Here is a 16096-nt window from a genome sequence, read left to right as displayed (position 1 = left end):
GGTCCTCAGGACACCTGGCGCTCAGCTCCAGTGTGCCTTGGTTTTTGGGTAAACATCTTCCCTGCCCTATCCACTTTATTGATGAAGCGACTGAGACAGGAAAGGCCAGCGGGGTTTGGAAAGCAGGACAGCCCTGCCCCAGGCCTGGGCCACCTTACCATTGAGCCATTTGGAGTTATATTGGGCAGTGCGAAGTGGTGGCCCACTGCCCAGGCTGCGGTAGATGGCTGGGTCCCGACCTGAGAAGTCGATGACGGTGGCTGCATAGAGTTCTCCCTGGGAGGAGATGACGGCTGTAGAGTTATGGCGTGGGTCATAGGGGCAGCGGGCCACACCGTTGATCTTCTCAATAGTCCGGCTGAGGTTCCCCACCTGGATAAGGCAGAAGAGAGCTTTTCCTAGGGGTCCTAGGACCATCTGGTATTTTTACCTTAGAGCTGTTTCCTTTGGGATCCTTGGTTTGTGTGCCCTCACCTCCCATGTCTCAAGTACCCTCACCACTGCTACCCTGTGATCTCATAGCCATTACAAAGGGTGAAGTCCTTCAGGAGTATCCACTGGACCACAGATGGACATTTTAAGTAAGAAGAAAAATACCCAAGAGTGGTTCAGTTTGAATTCTGGATGAAGAATGAACCTTTTATGTTTGTCCCAATGTCGCGTGGACATACGTTCCCCACCCACCCTGCTGCATTTGTCAGTCCCCACTCCAAGGCTGTGTGCTTGGGCAAGACACCATCCCCTGACTCTCTTCTCTGCCTGCCCCTCCCAATGGCCCACCTGTCTGCTGGAGCACACTGGGGAAAAGGCATTGGTGCCACACATGAACACCTTCCGGCCGGAAACAATCAGGACTCGCACATAGTTCTGACACTCCTCCTGAGGTGGGAAGAAAAATGACAGAGGACTGTGACTCTCCAGGTGTGGCTCTGGGCATGTTTACCTCACACTGCTGCATCGCAGATGGCAGCGTATGTCCTGCAACGCCCCTGCACTGTATCCTTGCTGCACTGTGGTCCAGTTTGTGTCTCTATTGACTCCCTTCACCCTCAACCCAGTCAGGCTTCTGGGGCAAGCGACCTCATGCTCACAAGGACCCCCAAGATCTCCTGACCATAAGCTTCCAGTAGAGCACCTGATGCCACCGGCACGTACCTCAGTCTTCCCTTTGCTCTGGCAGGAGCGGCGTGTGTCCTCATTGGAGGCCCACTCTGTAGCCTGTGGGAGGAACAGAGACGTCATCCCGTACACTTCCTGACACTGCTCATTACGGCAGACAGCAGCCAGGGTCCGGGGAGGGAGGAAAGGGAGCCGGAAACGATCTGGGTAGCCTGAAGGTTAAGGCTTTCCCTTCCAGCATCAGAGGTATTAGGGGAGCTGTCAGAGACTCGCGAGAGGCTTTTAACTAGCAGGTGGTCCCTCCACCTAACACCTTCTCTGCCTGATTGGGTTGGGGACACCTAGGGGACCTGCTTTCAACTTCATGGGCTCCATCAGCCCCACACAGCTTTTTGGGAACTCCCTCACCCAGGTCAGTCATGAAGCTGCAAGTGGCTGAGGAGGGCGGTCAACACTACCCAAGTCTTGGGGGGTTAGGGGTGGGGGAACAGAACTGTGCCTTCCTGGAGTCCCTCAAAGGCGTGGGAGGCTGACCGAGCTTCTGTGTAATGGTTAGACTGTGTTTGCTTCAAAATAGGAGTTGTAGTTTCCTACTAAAACTCTGCAACAAGTTAACTTTCTCCCTCAATCTCTGTAGACACTGAGGTTCTTGGTGACGGTTTAAGGCATGTGGTAGGTCATGGGTGGGGGATCTTTCATTTCCTGTGTCATAGGCTGAGTGTGCTTGTGCCCTTTACCCCACTGTCTCCAGGGATGAAAAATCTCTTGCTTCAGTTGCTCCTCTCATGAAGTCTCAACTTTCCTTCTACTTTTTTTTTTTTTAAACACAAGTTGAGGAGAACCTTGAACCTCTGATTAAACAGCTTCAGACTTCTGAAGTCTGGGTCCACAAGCCTCTCCATGATGCCCACTTTATCGAGTGCTGGGAAGCAAACAAGGGCTTTTTGGCTCCCTTGAGGAGTCATCCACACTGGGGCCAAGGGGCTGGAGACATAGCCTTCTCACACGCAGGGCAGTAAAAGAGGGCTGTCTCCACCCAAGACCCCTCCTCCATTTATTCTCTCCCCATCTCTGATGGAGCACGGAAGGAAAGGCTGATAGCTCTCAGCCCAGCAGCTGTCAACAGGGATGATGTACAGTCATGAACTGCTCCGCCTGGCCTAGAAGCACCGAGTAAGCAGAACGCGCTCGCGCTCTCTCAGTCTCCCCCCTCCCAAGTCCCCCCATATATACACTGCATTTTAATGTCTGACAAGGAGAGAGCCACCGGCTGCCCTTTGCTCTCCATCCCTCCAGAAGCACGGCTGCTTAGAGCCGAGAGAGGCTGACCCCTGCAGACCCTTGCATCCAGGAACTGGTCTCCACTTGACCACGCTGGGTCAACCCTCCCAGGCCACTCCGGAGCTCAGACCTGCTTCTCCTCAACTTTAAAGAAGGGCAGATGACCTTTAGGGTCAGGGTTCCTCTGGACGGAAATAACTAAGTGTTTTTGCTAATCACCAGGCCCCAGGTTGAGCTTCGGGAGAGAAGAGGATCTGTGAGTTCTTGGGGTTTCTGGGAGGCAGGAAGGGTCAACGACCCCGCCCCCCCCCCCCACACACACACTGAAACACAGGCGATGTGAGGTGATGGTGAACTACACAGAGCCTTGAGGGTTCCTGCATGGGGCACACTGAAGGGGCCAGCCTGGCGTTAAAGGGAAGTCAACAATGGCACAGATGTGTGCCCGGGACTTGTGCATTTTCTCTTTGACTTTCAGTGTAATAGGGAGAAAACTAAAGCCAGTGAGGTTGAACACTCTTGTCCAGGTCACAAGGCCAATAAGGAACAAAGCAGACCACTGATCCCCCCACCGGGGAGCCTCCTGCCTCCTGTCACAGGAAGCAGATTCCAGATGGCTTGAAGAGAACGTGCATGTTTACAAAGGTAACAGCACAGAAAGGGCTTTCTGGGGTCATTTTTATTTGAAAATTGTTTTTTATCACTGGGCGTGGTGGTGGCGCACGCCTTTAATCCCAGCACGCCGGAGGCAGAGGCAGGTGGATCGCTGTGAGTTTGAGGCCAGCCTGGTCTACAAAGTGAGTCTAGGACAGCCAAGGCTACACAGAGAAACCTTGTCTCGAAGAACCAAAAGAAAAAAGAAAAAAAATAGTTTTATCAAAGTGAAAACATAAAAAAGTAACAAAACCTCTGGCAGCCCATTTCTCCTGTGCTACAGTGGCTCTGCCCTACAACAATCATGCCCTAGGTGAAGCTGCCTAACGACCTGCATCCCAAGGCTGGAGAGACTAGTCAGCAGCTAAGAGCATTTGCTGCTTATGCAGAATGTGGTTCGGTTCCCAGCACCCATGCTGAGTGACTCACAATCACCTGTACATACAGCTCCAGGGGACCTGACACCCCCTTTGGGTCTCTCTGAGCACTCACACATATATGCACGCGCGCGCGCGCACGCACACACACACGTCCCAAATACTCACATTCATCTCACACTCAGCTCTAGACAGGAAAAAGGCTTTCCCACTTGTCTATCTCCACTTTACCCCAGCCCAGAGCACACCTACAACTCTCTGATACTCATCCTTCCTCTACAATTGATATTTTTAAAAACTTATTTATTTATTATGTATACAGTGTTCTGTTTGCATGTACATCTGCACACCAGAAAGGACACCAGAAAGGACACCAGGTCTCGCTGTAGATGGTTGTGAGCTATCATGTGGTTACTGGGAATTGAACTCAGGACCTTTGGAAGAGCAGGAAGTGCTCTTAACCTCTGAGCCATCTCTCCAGCACTACAGTTTATATTTTAATTGAGATCCAAAATTGACATAAATACGCCTCAGAGTTCCCTGACTGTCAGTCACTGATTTGTGACACAAACCACAGTAAAAGACGTGCTGCCGGTTAACACTTCCATCACCTAAATTTTTAATGTGAACTTATTGGAAGTGCTCTTATTTAGATGTCTTTCTATCACATAGAGATCATATACATTAAAAAAAGAAGAAGAAAATGTCAGTAGACCTAAGTGTCTTTAACCTCCTTACATCCAGCGCCCATCTCTTTAGAATTCCTTTCTGGTTGGGGCTGTCACTACTCATCTTGTTGCTTTTCTCTGAAGTAGAACATTGTTCACTGAACTAACCCAGGAGTCAGCGCGAAGCGAATTCTCGGGGCACTTTGCTCTGGTCCTCAGCACACTCTTCCAAGCCACTAATCCTGTTCTACAAGTTTCAATGCAGCTCTCTCTTGATCTTGCCAGAAGGTGTTCACAGGTCTGGCCGACCCATCCAGACTCATCTTCCGTCCTTTTTTGACCTTAAAATGACTGTCGTGTCAAAGGGGCTGCCTTTGTCTGGTCAGACCGGCATGGATAAATAGTGACCACCTGCTCCCTACGGCAACTACATCAGGACCAAAGTCTGACCAAAAGTGACCGCAAGATGCTGCTCATTGTGAGAATCACCTGGTTTTAAGACTCATTAAATGTGAAAATAGTTATTCGAAAGTCAACCCACTACTCATAATCAGAGGTAGCTTTTCCTTTCTCAAACAACCTTCTCCATGGGTATTTCTCAAATGTCCCCAAAGAAACCCCTTCCCATATCATTTCCTACCTGCTTGCACAAGTGACTCTGATAATTTACTAGTTCCCTTCCTCTTCTTCATATCCCAACTTCCCAGGGACCCATTGCTTGTGACGCCTCCTTCTGGCTAAAACCAGGGACTTGCCTCTCTGCTTCCTGAAGACATACGGCCTTTGTTCTTAACTCACGTGCTTCCTCTGGAGGCACACATTTCCAGCATCTTCTTAAGAAGGGACAATGTGGATCAATTTTTAAAGTTCACTTGTGTCTGATTTATCCTTTCTTTACACTGATTGCTTTTTATAGAGAATTCTAGGTTGACTATAGCCTGCACCCAGTTTTATTAATATTTATGCATTATTTTCTCCATCCTGGGGTCGCTCCTGAGGAGTCTGGTGTAATTCTTCCTTCTCATCTTTCAGAGGACCCTCATTTTGTTTTCCTTAGACCCTGGAAGCTTATGGGTTTTACCCCCTCATAAGAACGATGATTTTAACTTGACGTAAGTATGGGTCACTTTCGAGAACTCAATTAACTTTTGATTTGAAGACTTGGCCTCAGTCTTGACAAATTTTCTTATGCTATTTTGTCCTTTCTTCCTCAGCCTTCCCTTCTTCTGTTTTGAAATGTGTATTAATCCAAATCCATAGTTGATCAGTGCGTCTTGATACAATCTCTAGTTATTTGGCATTTCCTATTTTTAATTTCTTGATTCTGTTGTTCTAATTTTGGTAGACTTTTCTTCAACTTTTATGTTTAAATCCTCCAATTCTTATTTTTCTAATTGCAGTTTTAGTTGTCACATTTTCACTTTATCGCTTCATAAAAATATTCTCATATTCAAGGAGATACAAATTAGTTTGTAATCAAATTTAAAGTGTTTTATGCTTCATATATATTCTCTGTCGCTTGCAGCTTGCTTGCCTGTTTATTTTGGTCTTCCCTTTCACTTTAAGGCTTTCCCGAGTTGAAGAATTTTGACTACTTGTGTACACTTTTAAAAAAAGCCATTAGGCAATTTCCACAGAAAAGAACCAAGGCTTCTTAAAGAAATGGCTGGCTCCATTCAGGGCAGCAAATGCACAAAGGGAGCCTAGAACATCTTGTCACTCCAGAATTGCTAGGGTGCCACACTAACTTGATAAAACTGGGCAGAGAGGACCCGGAAGCCGACTTGAAGAGGCCACCCACTACAACAGATGGGATGGCTGTGACAGACAACAACAGCCATGGACGGAAACACAGCAACAAGTGTAAATTCATGACTGAGAAATAATAAGTGAAAAGGACTGGAGGTGCAGCTCACTGGGTAAAGTGCTTGCTTACTATCCAAGAGCTCTGGGTTTGACCTCTACCTAGTTCTGCATCAACCAGGGATGGAGGTGCACATCTATTGTCGTGGCAATTGGGAAATGGAAGCAGGAGGATCAGAACTACACCATCATCTTTGGATATATAGTGAGATCAAGGCCAGCCTGGGGTGCATGAGACTCTGTCTCAAAAGATAGATAGATAGATAGATAGATAGATAGATAGATAGATAGATAGACAGACAGATGATAGATAGATAGATAGTTAGATAGATATAGATAGATAGATGGATGGATAGATCACTAGGTAGGTAGATAGATGGGTAGATAGATAGACAGATTGGTAGGTAGGTAGATGGATAGATAGATAGATGGATAGATAGATAGATAGACAGGTAGATAGATAGATAGACAGATAGATAGACCACTATTAAAAGGTACTAGCACCCCAGCTCCGCATTAGAAAACTACTACACAATAGCAGAATAGTGAGAGAGTAGTACACGTGTCAAGTTGGTATATTGATTCAAGTTGAAATCACTTGAGAGATTAGATTGAAACTTTAGAAAGGACCATTTGACTTTACTTTTCTTACAGGTAGCGAACCATGAAGAACCTTATGGCAAAGGAGTTCTCTGAACCAGGATAGGGCAATAGCTTTCATTACCAAAGAATGGTAGTAACTCGGACAGTAATTAAATAACTCACCGGAAACACTTACTTCCAACTCGCTTTTATACACCTCCATATATCTCAGTGCCAAGCCTAAAAATTTAGACCCTCGTTCTTTCTTTCTTTCTTTCTTTCTTTCTTTCTTTCTTTCTTTCTTTTTTTGGTTTCTTGAGACAGGGTTTCTCTGTGTGTAGCCTTGACTGTCCTGGATTCCCTTTGTAGACTAGGCTGGCCTTGAACTCACAGCAGTCTGCCTGCCTCTGCCTCCTAAATGCTGGGATTAAAGGCATGTCCCACCACTCCCGGCCCTGTTTTTGTTTTTTAAAGATTTATTTAGTATTATGTATACAGTGCTCTGCCTACTAATACACCTGCAGGCTGGAAGAAGGCATCAGATCACCTTATGGATAGTTGTGAGCCACCATGTGGTTGCTGGGAATTGAACTCAGGACCTCTGGAGGAGCAGTCAGCGCTCTTAACCTCTGAACCATCTCTCCAGCCCCTAGACCCTAGTTCAAAGGCCCATTTCTTCTACCCCATGCCTCTATAAACTCATTGTTCTTTGTTTAGAAATATAGCAGCATCTTGCTTTGATCATTTATTTGGATCTTCCTGTTGTCTAGAGCTCTCTAGGTATGGGTTGATCATGTAAGCATGAGTGGCTTTCTCTGGCCTTGTATTCTTTTGTTTCCCGTTCAGCCAAAGCAGGCAGAAGCAGCCAGGGAGTGGAGAGCGGCTGCCAGTCCCTTCTACATGAGCATATTCTATTCCATTGCTTTCTTTGCCTGGCTAACACAATTTAAGGGAGGGAAGCTTTGTCTCCAGCTGTCAAGGAGCATGGCCCATCTTGATGCTGACCATCTCTCAAGGCTCCAGCAGTGGGAGCTTGCTCACACCTGGAAAAGTCAGGAACCAGAAAACAGGCCAGAAGAAGGGTGGAGCCATAAACCACAAGACCCACTCCAGTGATCCACGCTTCCTACAGAACACACCTCCTAGGGGGTCCCACAACCTGCCAGCACAGTGCCACTACCCAAGGACAAAATATTCTAACCCGAGTTCACAGGAAGCATCTAGCAACCACTTCTCTCGCCTTTGGTACATGGCCTATTGTTGGGCAATGAAATAACAAGAGAATTTGCTTTGTAGAAGCAATCTAGTCTGTATATTATTATAACACTAAAGAATGGATGAATCTAGGACATGATCATCAATAGTCACAACAACGAAGACTCTCTCTATACAGCCTGAGGAAAGTACCCAACACCTATGCAGTATCTTCCCACACTGATGAAGCTGGTAAGTGTAACAACCAATGTACGTAAGACACAGGGATGGAACATAAATCAAACCACCCAGATTATAGCCAGGAAAGTTTGGAAACTATTAGACAAATGACCAAGTTTCTTCAATAAATAAATTACACAAAGAAAGAAAGTGAAGAAGCACTGTTTAAAGAGACATAAGAGACATTTTAACAAGCTGCAATGTATTTGGCTCCTAATTCAAACAGAATTATTTTAATTTTTTTTTCTTTTGACAGTCCTGGGGATGGCTTCACATACGCCAGGCAATAGCTCTACCTACCACTGAGCTATGTCCCCAATCTGATACTGAAATTCTATGAGACAATTAGGAAAACTTTAAGCATTTAGAGATATAAAAGTAGTTTTAAATCATTAAAAAATATAATCCTTATAGAAATGTATAATGGAGTCTTCTCTTTGTTTTGTTGAGATACAATACCATAGCCCAGGTTAGCCTGGAACTTGAGGCCACCCTGCCTCAGTCTGCTGGGATTATGAATGTAAACCATGGCAGGCAGACTTCCCTCTCTAATGCTGGGGGTGGAGTCCAGAACCTCGCCCATGATGGACAAGGGCGTTCCCACTGTGTTCCATCTTGAGCTCTTCATACTGAAGTCATAGTTGGTATGGAATGTTCAAGATTTGCTTCAAATGACTCCTGACAGGGAAGTAGCAACCATGGACGAATCAAGTGTCCTCACGAGCTGCTATTGAGTGCACTGGATTCCTTGTACCATGCTGTTTTCTTGTATGTATACTATTTTACATGATGGGCGATTGCTTTTGTCTTAAGTACCAAACAGCGCATTGAAAACACTGGGTGTAGACTTCTTGGGTGCTTATGGGGGCCCCTCACTCTCTAGCTTTCTCACAGCATCCCTGTCTCTGGCATACTCTAGAAGGCTGCTCTCTGAACTCACTGAGCTTTTCCAGCAAAGACTCCTCCAATCTCTGACCTGGGAGTGGAGTAGGGTGAATAGATGTAGACTTGAGTTCTTCGTTCGAGCCCACACGCCATGAGTGCCCTCTGTCCCACCTGCAGACTCTAAACATGAACTCCCCATTTGAGACTCTAAGGGGGCTCAGCCTCTTTTATTGGGCAAGGGAGCTAGATGAGGAGACCTAAGTTCCAACCTCTCCATTTAGAGAATGTCATCATCGTCGTCATCATCATCATCATCATCATTATTGGTTTTTTTTTTTTTTTTTTTTTTTTTTTTTTTTTTTTTTTGAGGCAGGGTTTCTTCTCTGTGTTAGCCTTGGCTGTCCTAGACTCACCTTGTAGACCAGGCTGGCTTCAAACTCACAGCGATCCGCCTGCCTCTGCCTCCCGAGTGCTGGGATTAAAGGCGTGCGCCACCACGCCTGGCTCGTTTAGAGGATTTTAGGCAGTGTCCTGTTTTAGCTGTCCTCATACTGCCCAGCATGGAGCCTGACATTATTCTGGAGGCTCCGCTTGCTTTCCTGCCACACCCTGCTCTGTAACCTGCTCCTCTCTGTTAAGTCAGGATGATCCTTCTAAGTGCTTCCATCTCCCAGAAAGACTGGACTTTCTCTCCACAGACATGGTCCCTCTCATTCTCTCTGTTGTGTGGCTGTGTGCCTATTGCAACTTCCCATGTGCCTTTGGTGGGTCCCTGTAGAAGAGTGGAGCTAGGCATGTGCTGTGTTTATAGGAGCACAATGGATGTTTTATGCTTGGACTGCACTGCCTCCCCAACTCCCACCCCCCCAGAGATCCCAGGGTGATGATCGTAGGTAACGGCATAGCTGTGTTGTTTCTGTGCTATGAGAGAGAGCAGGTAAGCCCATCAGGATATGAACGGAACCGTCTCTGTGTGCACCTGGCAGTTCCCCTAGACACAGAGGCTGTCACAAACGACCACTTAGTGTCAGTACCACAGATGGCCACTTATCATAAGCACCATCTGAACACTGAGCCTGCCATTGAGCAGAGTCTAAACTACAAACAGCTCCAAGCTGCTGGACATCAGTGTGAAGAACATAACCTGGGATCCCCCCAATGTTTTGCCGAGGCCCCCCCAGAAGTCCCATGACATGTTTTGGTGTCTATGTATGCCAACATAATCATTTCTGTGCTTACAAACCTTCTGGCACCTCAAGGTCATAACACTGTAGCAATCAGGTCCTAGAACTGCGCTGACCAAGGTCATTGATGAGTGCCTACTTACCAAATTCAAACTAGCTTCACACTGCCTCCCCATCCCCCAGCACGGCAGAGCACACACCCAGTTTTAAAGATTCTCATGACTATTGGTTGAGTTATGCTGCTAACAATAGCAACTGAATCGACCTGATTTCTCTCCCTCCCCCATCCCTCAGATCCTGCACCAACTACCCTTACACACACACACACACACACACACACACACACACACACACACACGTGCACGTGCACTCCCCCTTATAGCACTTGGGAAGGAGTTGGCGATTTTAATTCTCCTTAAAGAACAGTCGTTCACATTAACTGTTTAATAGGGCTTAGGTTTTTAGAAGTCCCTTTAATGGACACTATTTTGCACAAACTGTTTGCATTTAGATGTCTTTTTAAACAGATGTCAATTATTTAAAGTGTCGATAAAACGCTGAGGTTTACATGGACTTAAATCACACTCTGGGGCCCAGTGGACAGCTTAGCGTCCCTTCCCCTGTCAGTGCCGTTGTATATATAGCTCATTTTCAGCTTCTGGGTGCTGCTGAAAAGCTTGTCATAGTCAGCACCCAGGCCAGGGATTGAAGTTCTCCCATAAGGGTGTGCCAGGTCACATGACTACTTATAGACCAAAGCCAAGGTTTTCTACTCAGGCGAGGCAGCTAACCATAGGCCCAGCTTCACTGAGAGGCACTGGCTGCTCTCAACTGTGGCCAGACAGGGCCTAGAATAGTTAACAATGGCAATAAAATGTCTTAACCTCCCTCCCCGGCTCTGTCAGGAGAAGCCAGCCTGATTGTTAAGGCTAAACCCCTAGGAGACATGCTGGTGAAAGTGGGTTCTGGGTGCTCTTGGAGTTGGTTTGAGGGAACTTTAGAGAACCCCAATTAAGCTGACCCCCATTCCGATTCCAAGCATTAAGTCTAGGGGTGCGACAGCTGTCTGTCTGTCCTAAGACCACATCAACACGGAACTGCGTGAACCAAACCCCAAGCCCTAGTCAATAGGTAGTTTGAACATCCAAAAAAGGTGCATGACATTTGTCCTACAGACCAGCTAGTGAAGAGGCCAGGGAGGCCAAGCCAGCAGGGCAGCATCCCAGATAAGGCTTTCTTGATATCCTGCAGCAGTGGTTCCTAAATTTAGCTGCCTACTGCAATCACTTGGGAGCTTTTGAAAACCCCAGTGTCCAGACTGTACCCCCAGAACAATCAAATAAGAGTGTCTGAGGCACCAGAGTCCATCAAAGCTCCTCTAGCAGTCCCGGTGGCACAGCCAGTGGTCTAGAGGCAGCTCCATTTCCATCCTAATTTATGGTACCCAGCTGTGTATGTCAGAAATCTAGATGTCACACCCCTGTGGCCCAAGCATGACTAATTCCTCTAAGGGTCACCTTTATATAAAAGTCAGCTTGCTTGATGGTTCTCAGATGGGGCCCACGGCTCTGTGTGACCTTGCTACCTTGAGATCCCTTTCCTGTCCTCCATTCCTCTTCCATTGCTCACTTCAAGCCTGTCCCTCCATCCCTCAGCTGGACAATCACAATTGTCAACTAACTGCATCCTCCATGACTCCAGTCCCTGCTCTGGGTCAGGTGAGGTAAATGGCAAGTCTATTCATGTCACTTCTCTGCTCAAAATTCATTAATGGATGTGGACAGCCACCCAACCCCAACACCAGCTTAGCAACGAAGGAAGACCCCTCGCTCTCCCAGGGCCTCACCACTTACCTCCTACCCTTTGTTTCTGCCCACCCCACCCCCCACCCTCAGTGCTGTGTGTTATTTCATTCCTCCGTTTTCCCCTTTGCTTTCAGGCAACACCTCTCAATGGCCTCGCAGACCTCGCTGGGCCCTCCAGGCTACCCCTCCCATGCTCCCCTGCACACGGCTCACAGCTCCACCATTCTTTCTTTGCATCTCGCTCTTCCTGCCTTTAGCCGCTCTCTAGTGCCAGACGACCTTCATTTGCAGACCACGGACAACCAAATACAAAGCATCTGCCTGGTGCTCAGGGCAGGCGCCCTGGATCAACGGCCTCCCGCTTGTTTTGAGCCTCTAGGCTGGCTCCTCTCATCTCCTCACCTGTCTGGCTTGGTCTCCTACGGATGCCAATTAGAAGTTAGTCTCTGGGCTGGCTGCTTGTGGGCAAGGACTGCTGACTCTGAGAATTTCACACGCCTTGCTTAAGCCTGGGCTGCAGGGACATGCCACGTGGTTCCCTCACAGGAAAAGGAATCCTGTACCATCGCTTATGTTTGCCTTCATCAAGGCAAAGAAATGGGCCTCCCCTTTAGAACACAGATGCCAAGCACCACGCTGCAGTGACTTTTCTTGTCACTGTGATCATATATGATCATATGCCTGGCAGAAGCTACTTAAAGGAAGAATGACTTATGTGGTTCCTGATCCATTACCGGAAGGTGTGTGCGTGTACAGTCCATAATGGTATGGAAGGCATGCGACGTACCTGGAGGCTGGAGCTATGTCTGAGGCTCCTCACATCTTCACGGATCAGGAAACAGAGATGGGACCAGTCTCAAGACGTGGGCTTTATTTTTCAAGACCCAAGTGACCTACATCTAATCAGGTAGGCTCCACGGACTAAAACATTGGTTCTCAATCTGTGGGTCTCGACCCCTTTAGAGTCAACCGGCCCTTTCACAGGGGTTGCGCATCAGATATCCTGCATGTTGGGAATTTACACTACGATTCGTAACAGCAGCAAAATTACAGCTACAAAGTAGCAATGGAAATAATTTTCTGGTTGGGGGTCACCACAACATGAGGAACTGTACTAAGGGTCGCAGCATTAGGAAGGGTGAGAACCGCTGTCTTAGAAGTTCCATAACCCTCCAACGTCACCAATTGGCATCAAGTATTAAAACCCACGAGCCCATGGGAGATGTTTCACCTTCAACCCACAGTATACATAAGCCTAGCCCTGGCCTTTAGAGGACAAGCATTATATGTTTATCAGTGTTGGGTGAGCAAGTTGGCTTACGAGAGGTGTGAATTAATGACTTCATGGCATTCCCTTCCAATTTCCCTGGTCCCTCTGATCCGTCCTTTCCAATCGAGACCCACAGATTGAGAACCAATGTTTTAGTCTGTGGAGCCTACCTGATTAGATGTAGGTCACTTGGGTCTTGAAAAATAAAGCCCACGTCTTGAGTCTGGTCCCATCTCTGTTTCCTGATCCATGAAGATGTGAGGAGCCTCAGACATAGCTCAGCCTCCAGGTACGTCGCATGCCTTCCATACCATTATGTCCTTAGCTATTTCCTCTGGTGTCCAGCCAAGAGGTACAATGGTCACGGAGGGTGTGGACCAGGTTGCATGCAAGGAGACTAGAAGGTCAAACTAGCTTCTCAAGGAGGCCTCCGCTTCCCTAACTGCTTGCTGCTGCAAAATCTCATGCTAAACAGCCCAGCGCTTGATTACCGCTTGGGTTCTAACTAGATTGTTTGCATCCATCATCGTCTTTCCCCAGAGTCAGAGATTCGGCTTCCCTAATACCCACCAGCTCCCTGATCCACGCTGGTACTCAATAAGTGCCCAAGAAATCCTGGATGGTTAAGACAGCTCCTGGACAGGGGGATGGATGCCCTCTCCTCATGGAAGAAGAATGGACGTCCTTTCTCCATAATGTTCAGCCTCAGCAGAGACAGTTTGGCATCTGTTCCTCAATCTGGGATAACTGTTCTGGATCAAGGAGTCCCATTAAAAAGCCTCTTGGAGCACTTAGGGAATTATGCTTGGGGAGCCTTCTTGGCAGCAGATAATAAATCAATCACAGCTCAATGAAAATGCTGAGATAGACCAGGATCTCTCAGGCCAGGCAAAGAAAAGAGCCAGAGACACCATTTCCCTTGAGGCTCGAACACTGGGATCCTCCTGTGAGGTTTGGCTTCAGGCTTAGAGGGGCTCACTGGCCCCATCTGTAGCTCTGCAAGTGCTACATCTTGGCAAAGTCCTCAGTCTCTCGGCCTGGTGCCCCTCCTTCCTTTCCTTGTCAGCGTCTTAACACAGTCAAGAGACCTGTGTGCACCTCCGTGTGAAAGTGGTGTGCACCCCACTTCTACCTGTTCTCCCAGGTGTGACTTTGATGGCAGGGTTTTAGTAGCACGACTGGGAAAAGAACAGGGGGTTCCCGCGGTTGACCCTAGGCTATGAGTTGGTATCTGGTTCCTTGTGCTGCCCAACTCCCAGCTCCCAAAATACAGAAAACTACAAGAAGGGAAGAAAAAGAAGCATACCTGAAGGAGGGAAACATTGGCAAGGCTGAGCCTGAAGAGGTAGTTCCTGTGAAAACAGAACAGAGATCACGAGTCAGTCTGACTCTGTAAGCAGGACCCTGGAAGGCAACCAGCCCAGGCCTCGTGGGGGTGCCAGGAATGTGTGTCCTCTGCAGGACTTAGGGTGAGCCAAGAAAGAGCTTCACCTCTGTTAGCTCACTGATCTTTTTACCCAGCCTGGCGGTAGCTATGAGAGATTCCGTTTTACAGGAGGCAGGATGTGTAATGGCCCAAGTCACAGAGCTGGTAAAGTCAAAGACTTGGGATTAACCTGCAGACGCCACACTGTATCTGCTCCTGGCTGACCCAGCAGGACCGGGAAGGAACCGCCTGAACCCACTATTAAACAGAACGAATGGGATGCCATTGTTTTGGACTAAGTTCTCATAATGGGCCCCAACGGACCAGACTGAAAAATTCAAAATGGAGTCACCCATGCTCCTGTCAAATGCTCATCGCTAAAGCAAAACTGACCTTCAGAGAACTTAGAAGCAGAATGGCCACCATCCCCAGCCAGGCTTGTCTCAGCTGCCATGATAGGGAAGTGCTCCCTTCCTCGAGTCTTACACAATGAAAGTCACGTGAAGTCACCATGGTTGGCCTTTTACTTTCTGTCTCCCTGCGTCCACTTCACAGGGAGGGTAATTTGAAATGACTGGTCTGCTTTGTGCTGTTTCCACTATTTTCCTCTTCCCTGCTCTGTCTATAAAGTCAACCCCCCTCCCTTTGGCCAATTCCACCAGATCCCAGAACCAAGATAAATTCAGTTAACACCTGCAAACTAAACAACTTTGTTTTGTTTGTGGCCTCACCTTTTCCTAACTGTGGAGCTTGTTTCTGTTCAACTGAAAAATGCAAGGCCTCCTGCTGGGATGCAGACCTCCCACATAGGCCCTGTATGCAGCTTCATCTCTCTCTAGCCAGTGACTCTGTACTTGCCCTTTCCACTGCCTCTCCCTGCACTACTGTCTCTCCAGACCAGCCAGCCCTGCACTGCCAGCCTCTGTACCACTTTCATGTAGCAGCCAGTGGCTCACAAGCCTTAATTGTGGTGGTAACGATGATGATGATGATGGTGATGGTGATGCTGATGATAACACCATCAGGCACTCACTGAGAATTCAGCATCACCATTCATCCTACTGTGCTTGAACTCTGCACAAGACTTAGCACTTGGGGGTCAGGAGGGTGGTAGCCCCCCCTGGGTTCGGGTCTGGTAGCAACACAGACCCCGTGCTGAGAAAGGTAGGGTTCCCAGCTCCACGGTTTCCTAGGTCCTGGTCAGCCTCACTGCCTATGTCTGTGAAATGGAGAGCTGGTCCAGGCCTGGCTTCCTCATGGCCCCGTGGAGACACATTAAATGGCTTTATTAATGGCAAACAGATGTAGCTTGATTTTCCCAAAGAATCCTCTTTTCTTCTTCTATCTGCCTTTGGCCATCTCTTCTCGGATTCTTGGACTTTTCAGGAATAATTAATCTAGGAAGTTCTGGCCACCTCAGCTGTGCTGAGAAGAAATAAGGAGAGACTGGGCCAGAAAGGGAAGGAGGGGGGCCCTGCTGAAGGAAGCCAGGGCTGGGAACGGGACACTTCAGGCTGGGAGATTCCTCTCCATGATTTGGCTGCTGGC

At 47.8% G+C, this 16096-nt stretch overlaps 1 protein-coding gene across 1 annotated transcript in view; it reads right to left on the bottom strand.

Annotated features, from left to right (window-relative positions):
* Sema5b (semaphorin 5B) overlaps positions 1-16096 on the bottom strand; it is a 123924-nt gene that overhangs the window by 16939 nt on the left and 90889 nt on the right. Inside the window, exons 4-7 of the mRNA XM_051149864.1 lie at positions 14429-14474; positions 1156-1218; positions 781-879; positions 159-372 (exon numbers count right to left, since the gene is read on the bottom strand). Coding sequence (XP_051005821.1) covers positions 159-372; positions 781-879; positions 1156-1218; positions 14429-14474 — 422 coding nt within the window. The remainder of the gene's footprint in view (positions 1-158; positions 373-780; positions 880-1155; positions 1219-14428; positions 14475-16096) is intronic.

Source organism: Acomys russatus, chromosome 8, assembly GCF_903995435.1.
Source record: "Acomys russatus chromosome 8, mAcoRus1.1, whole genome shotgun sequence".
Lineage (NCBI taxonomy): Eukaryota > Metazoa > Chordata > Mammalia > Rodentia > Muridae > Acomys > Acomys russatus.
This window is presented reverse-complemented; position numbering and strand designations above follow the sequence as displayed.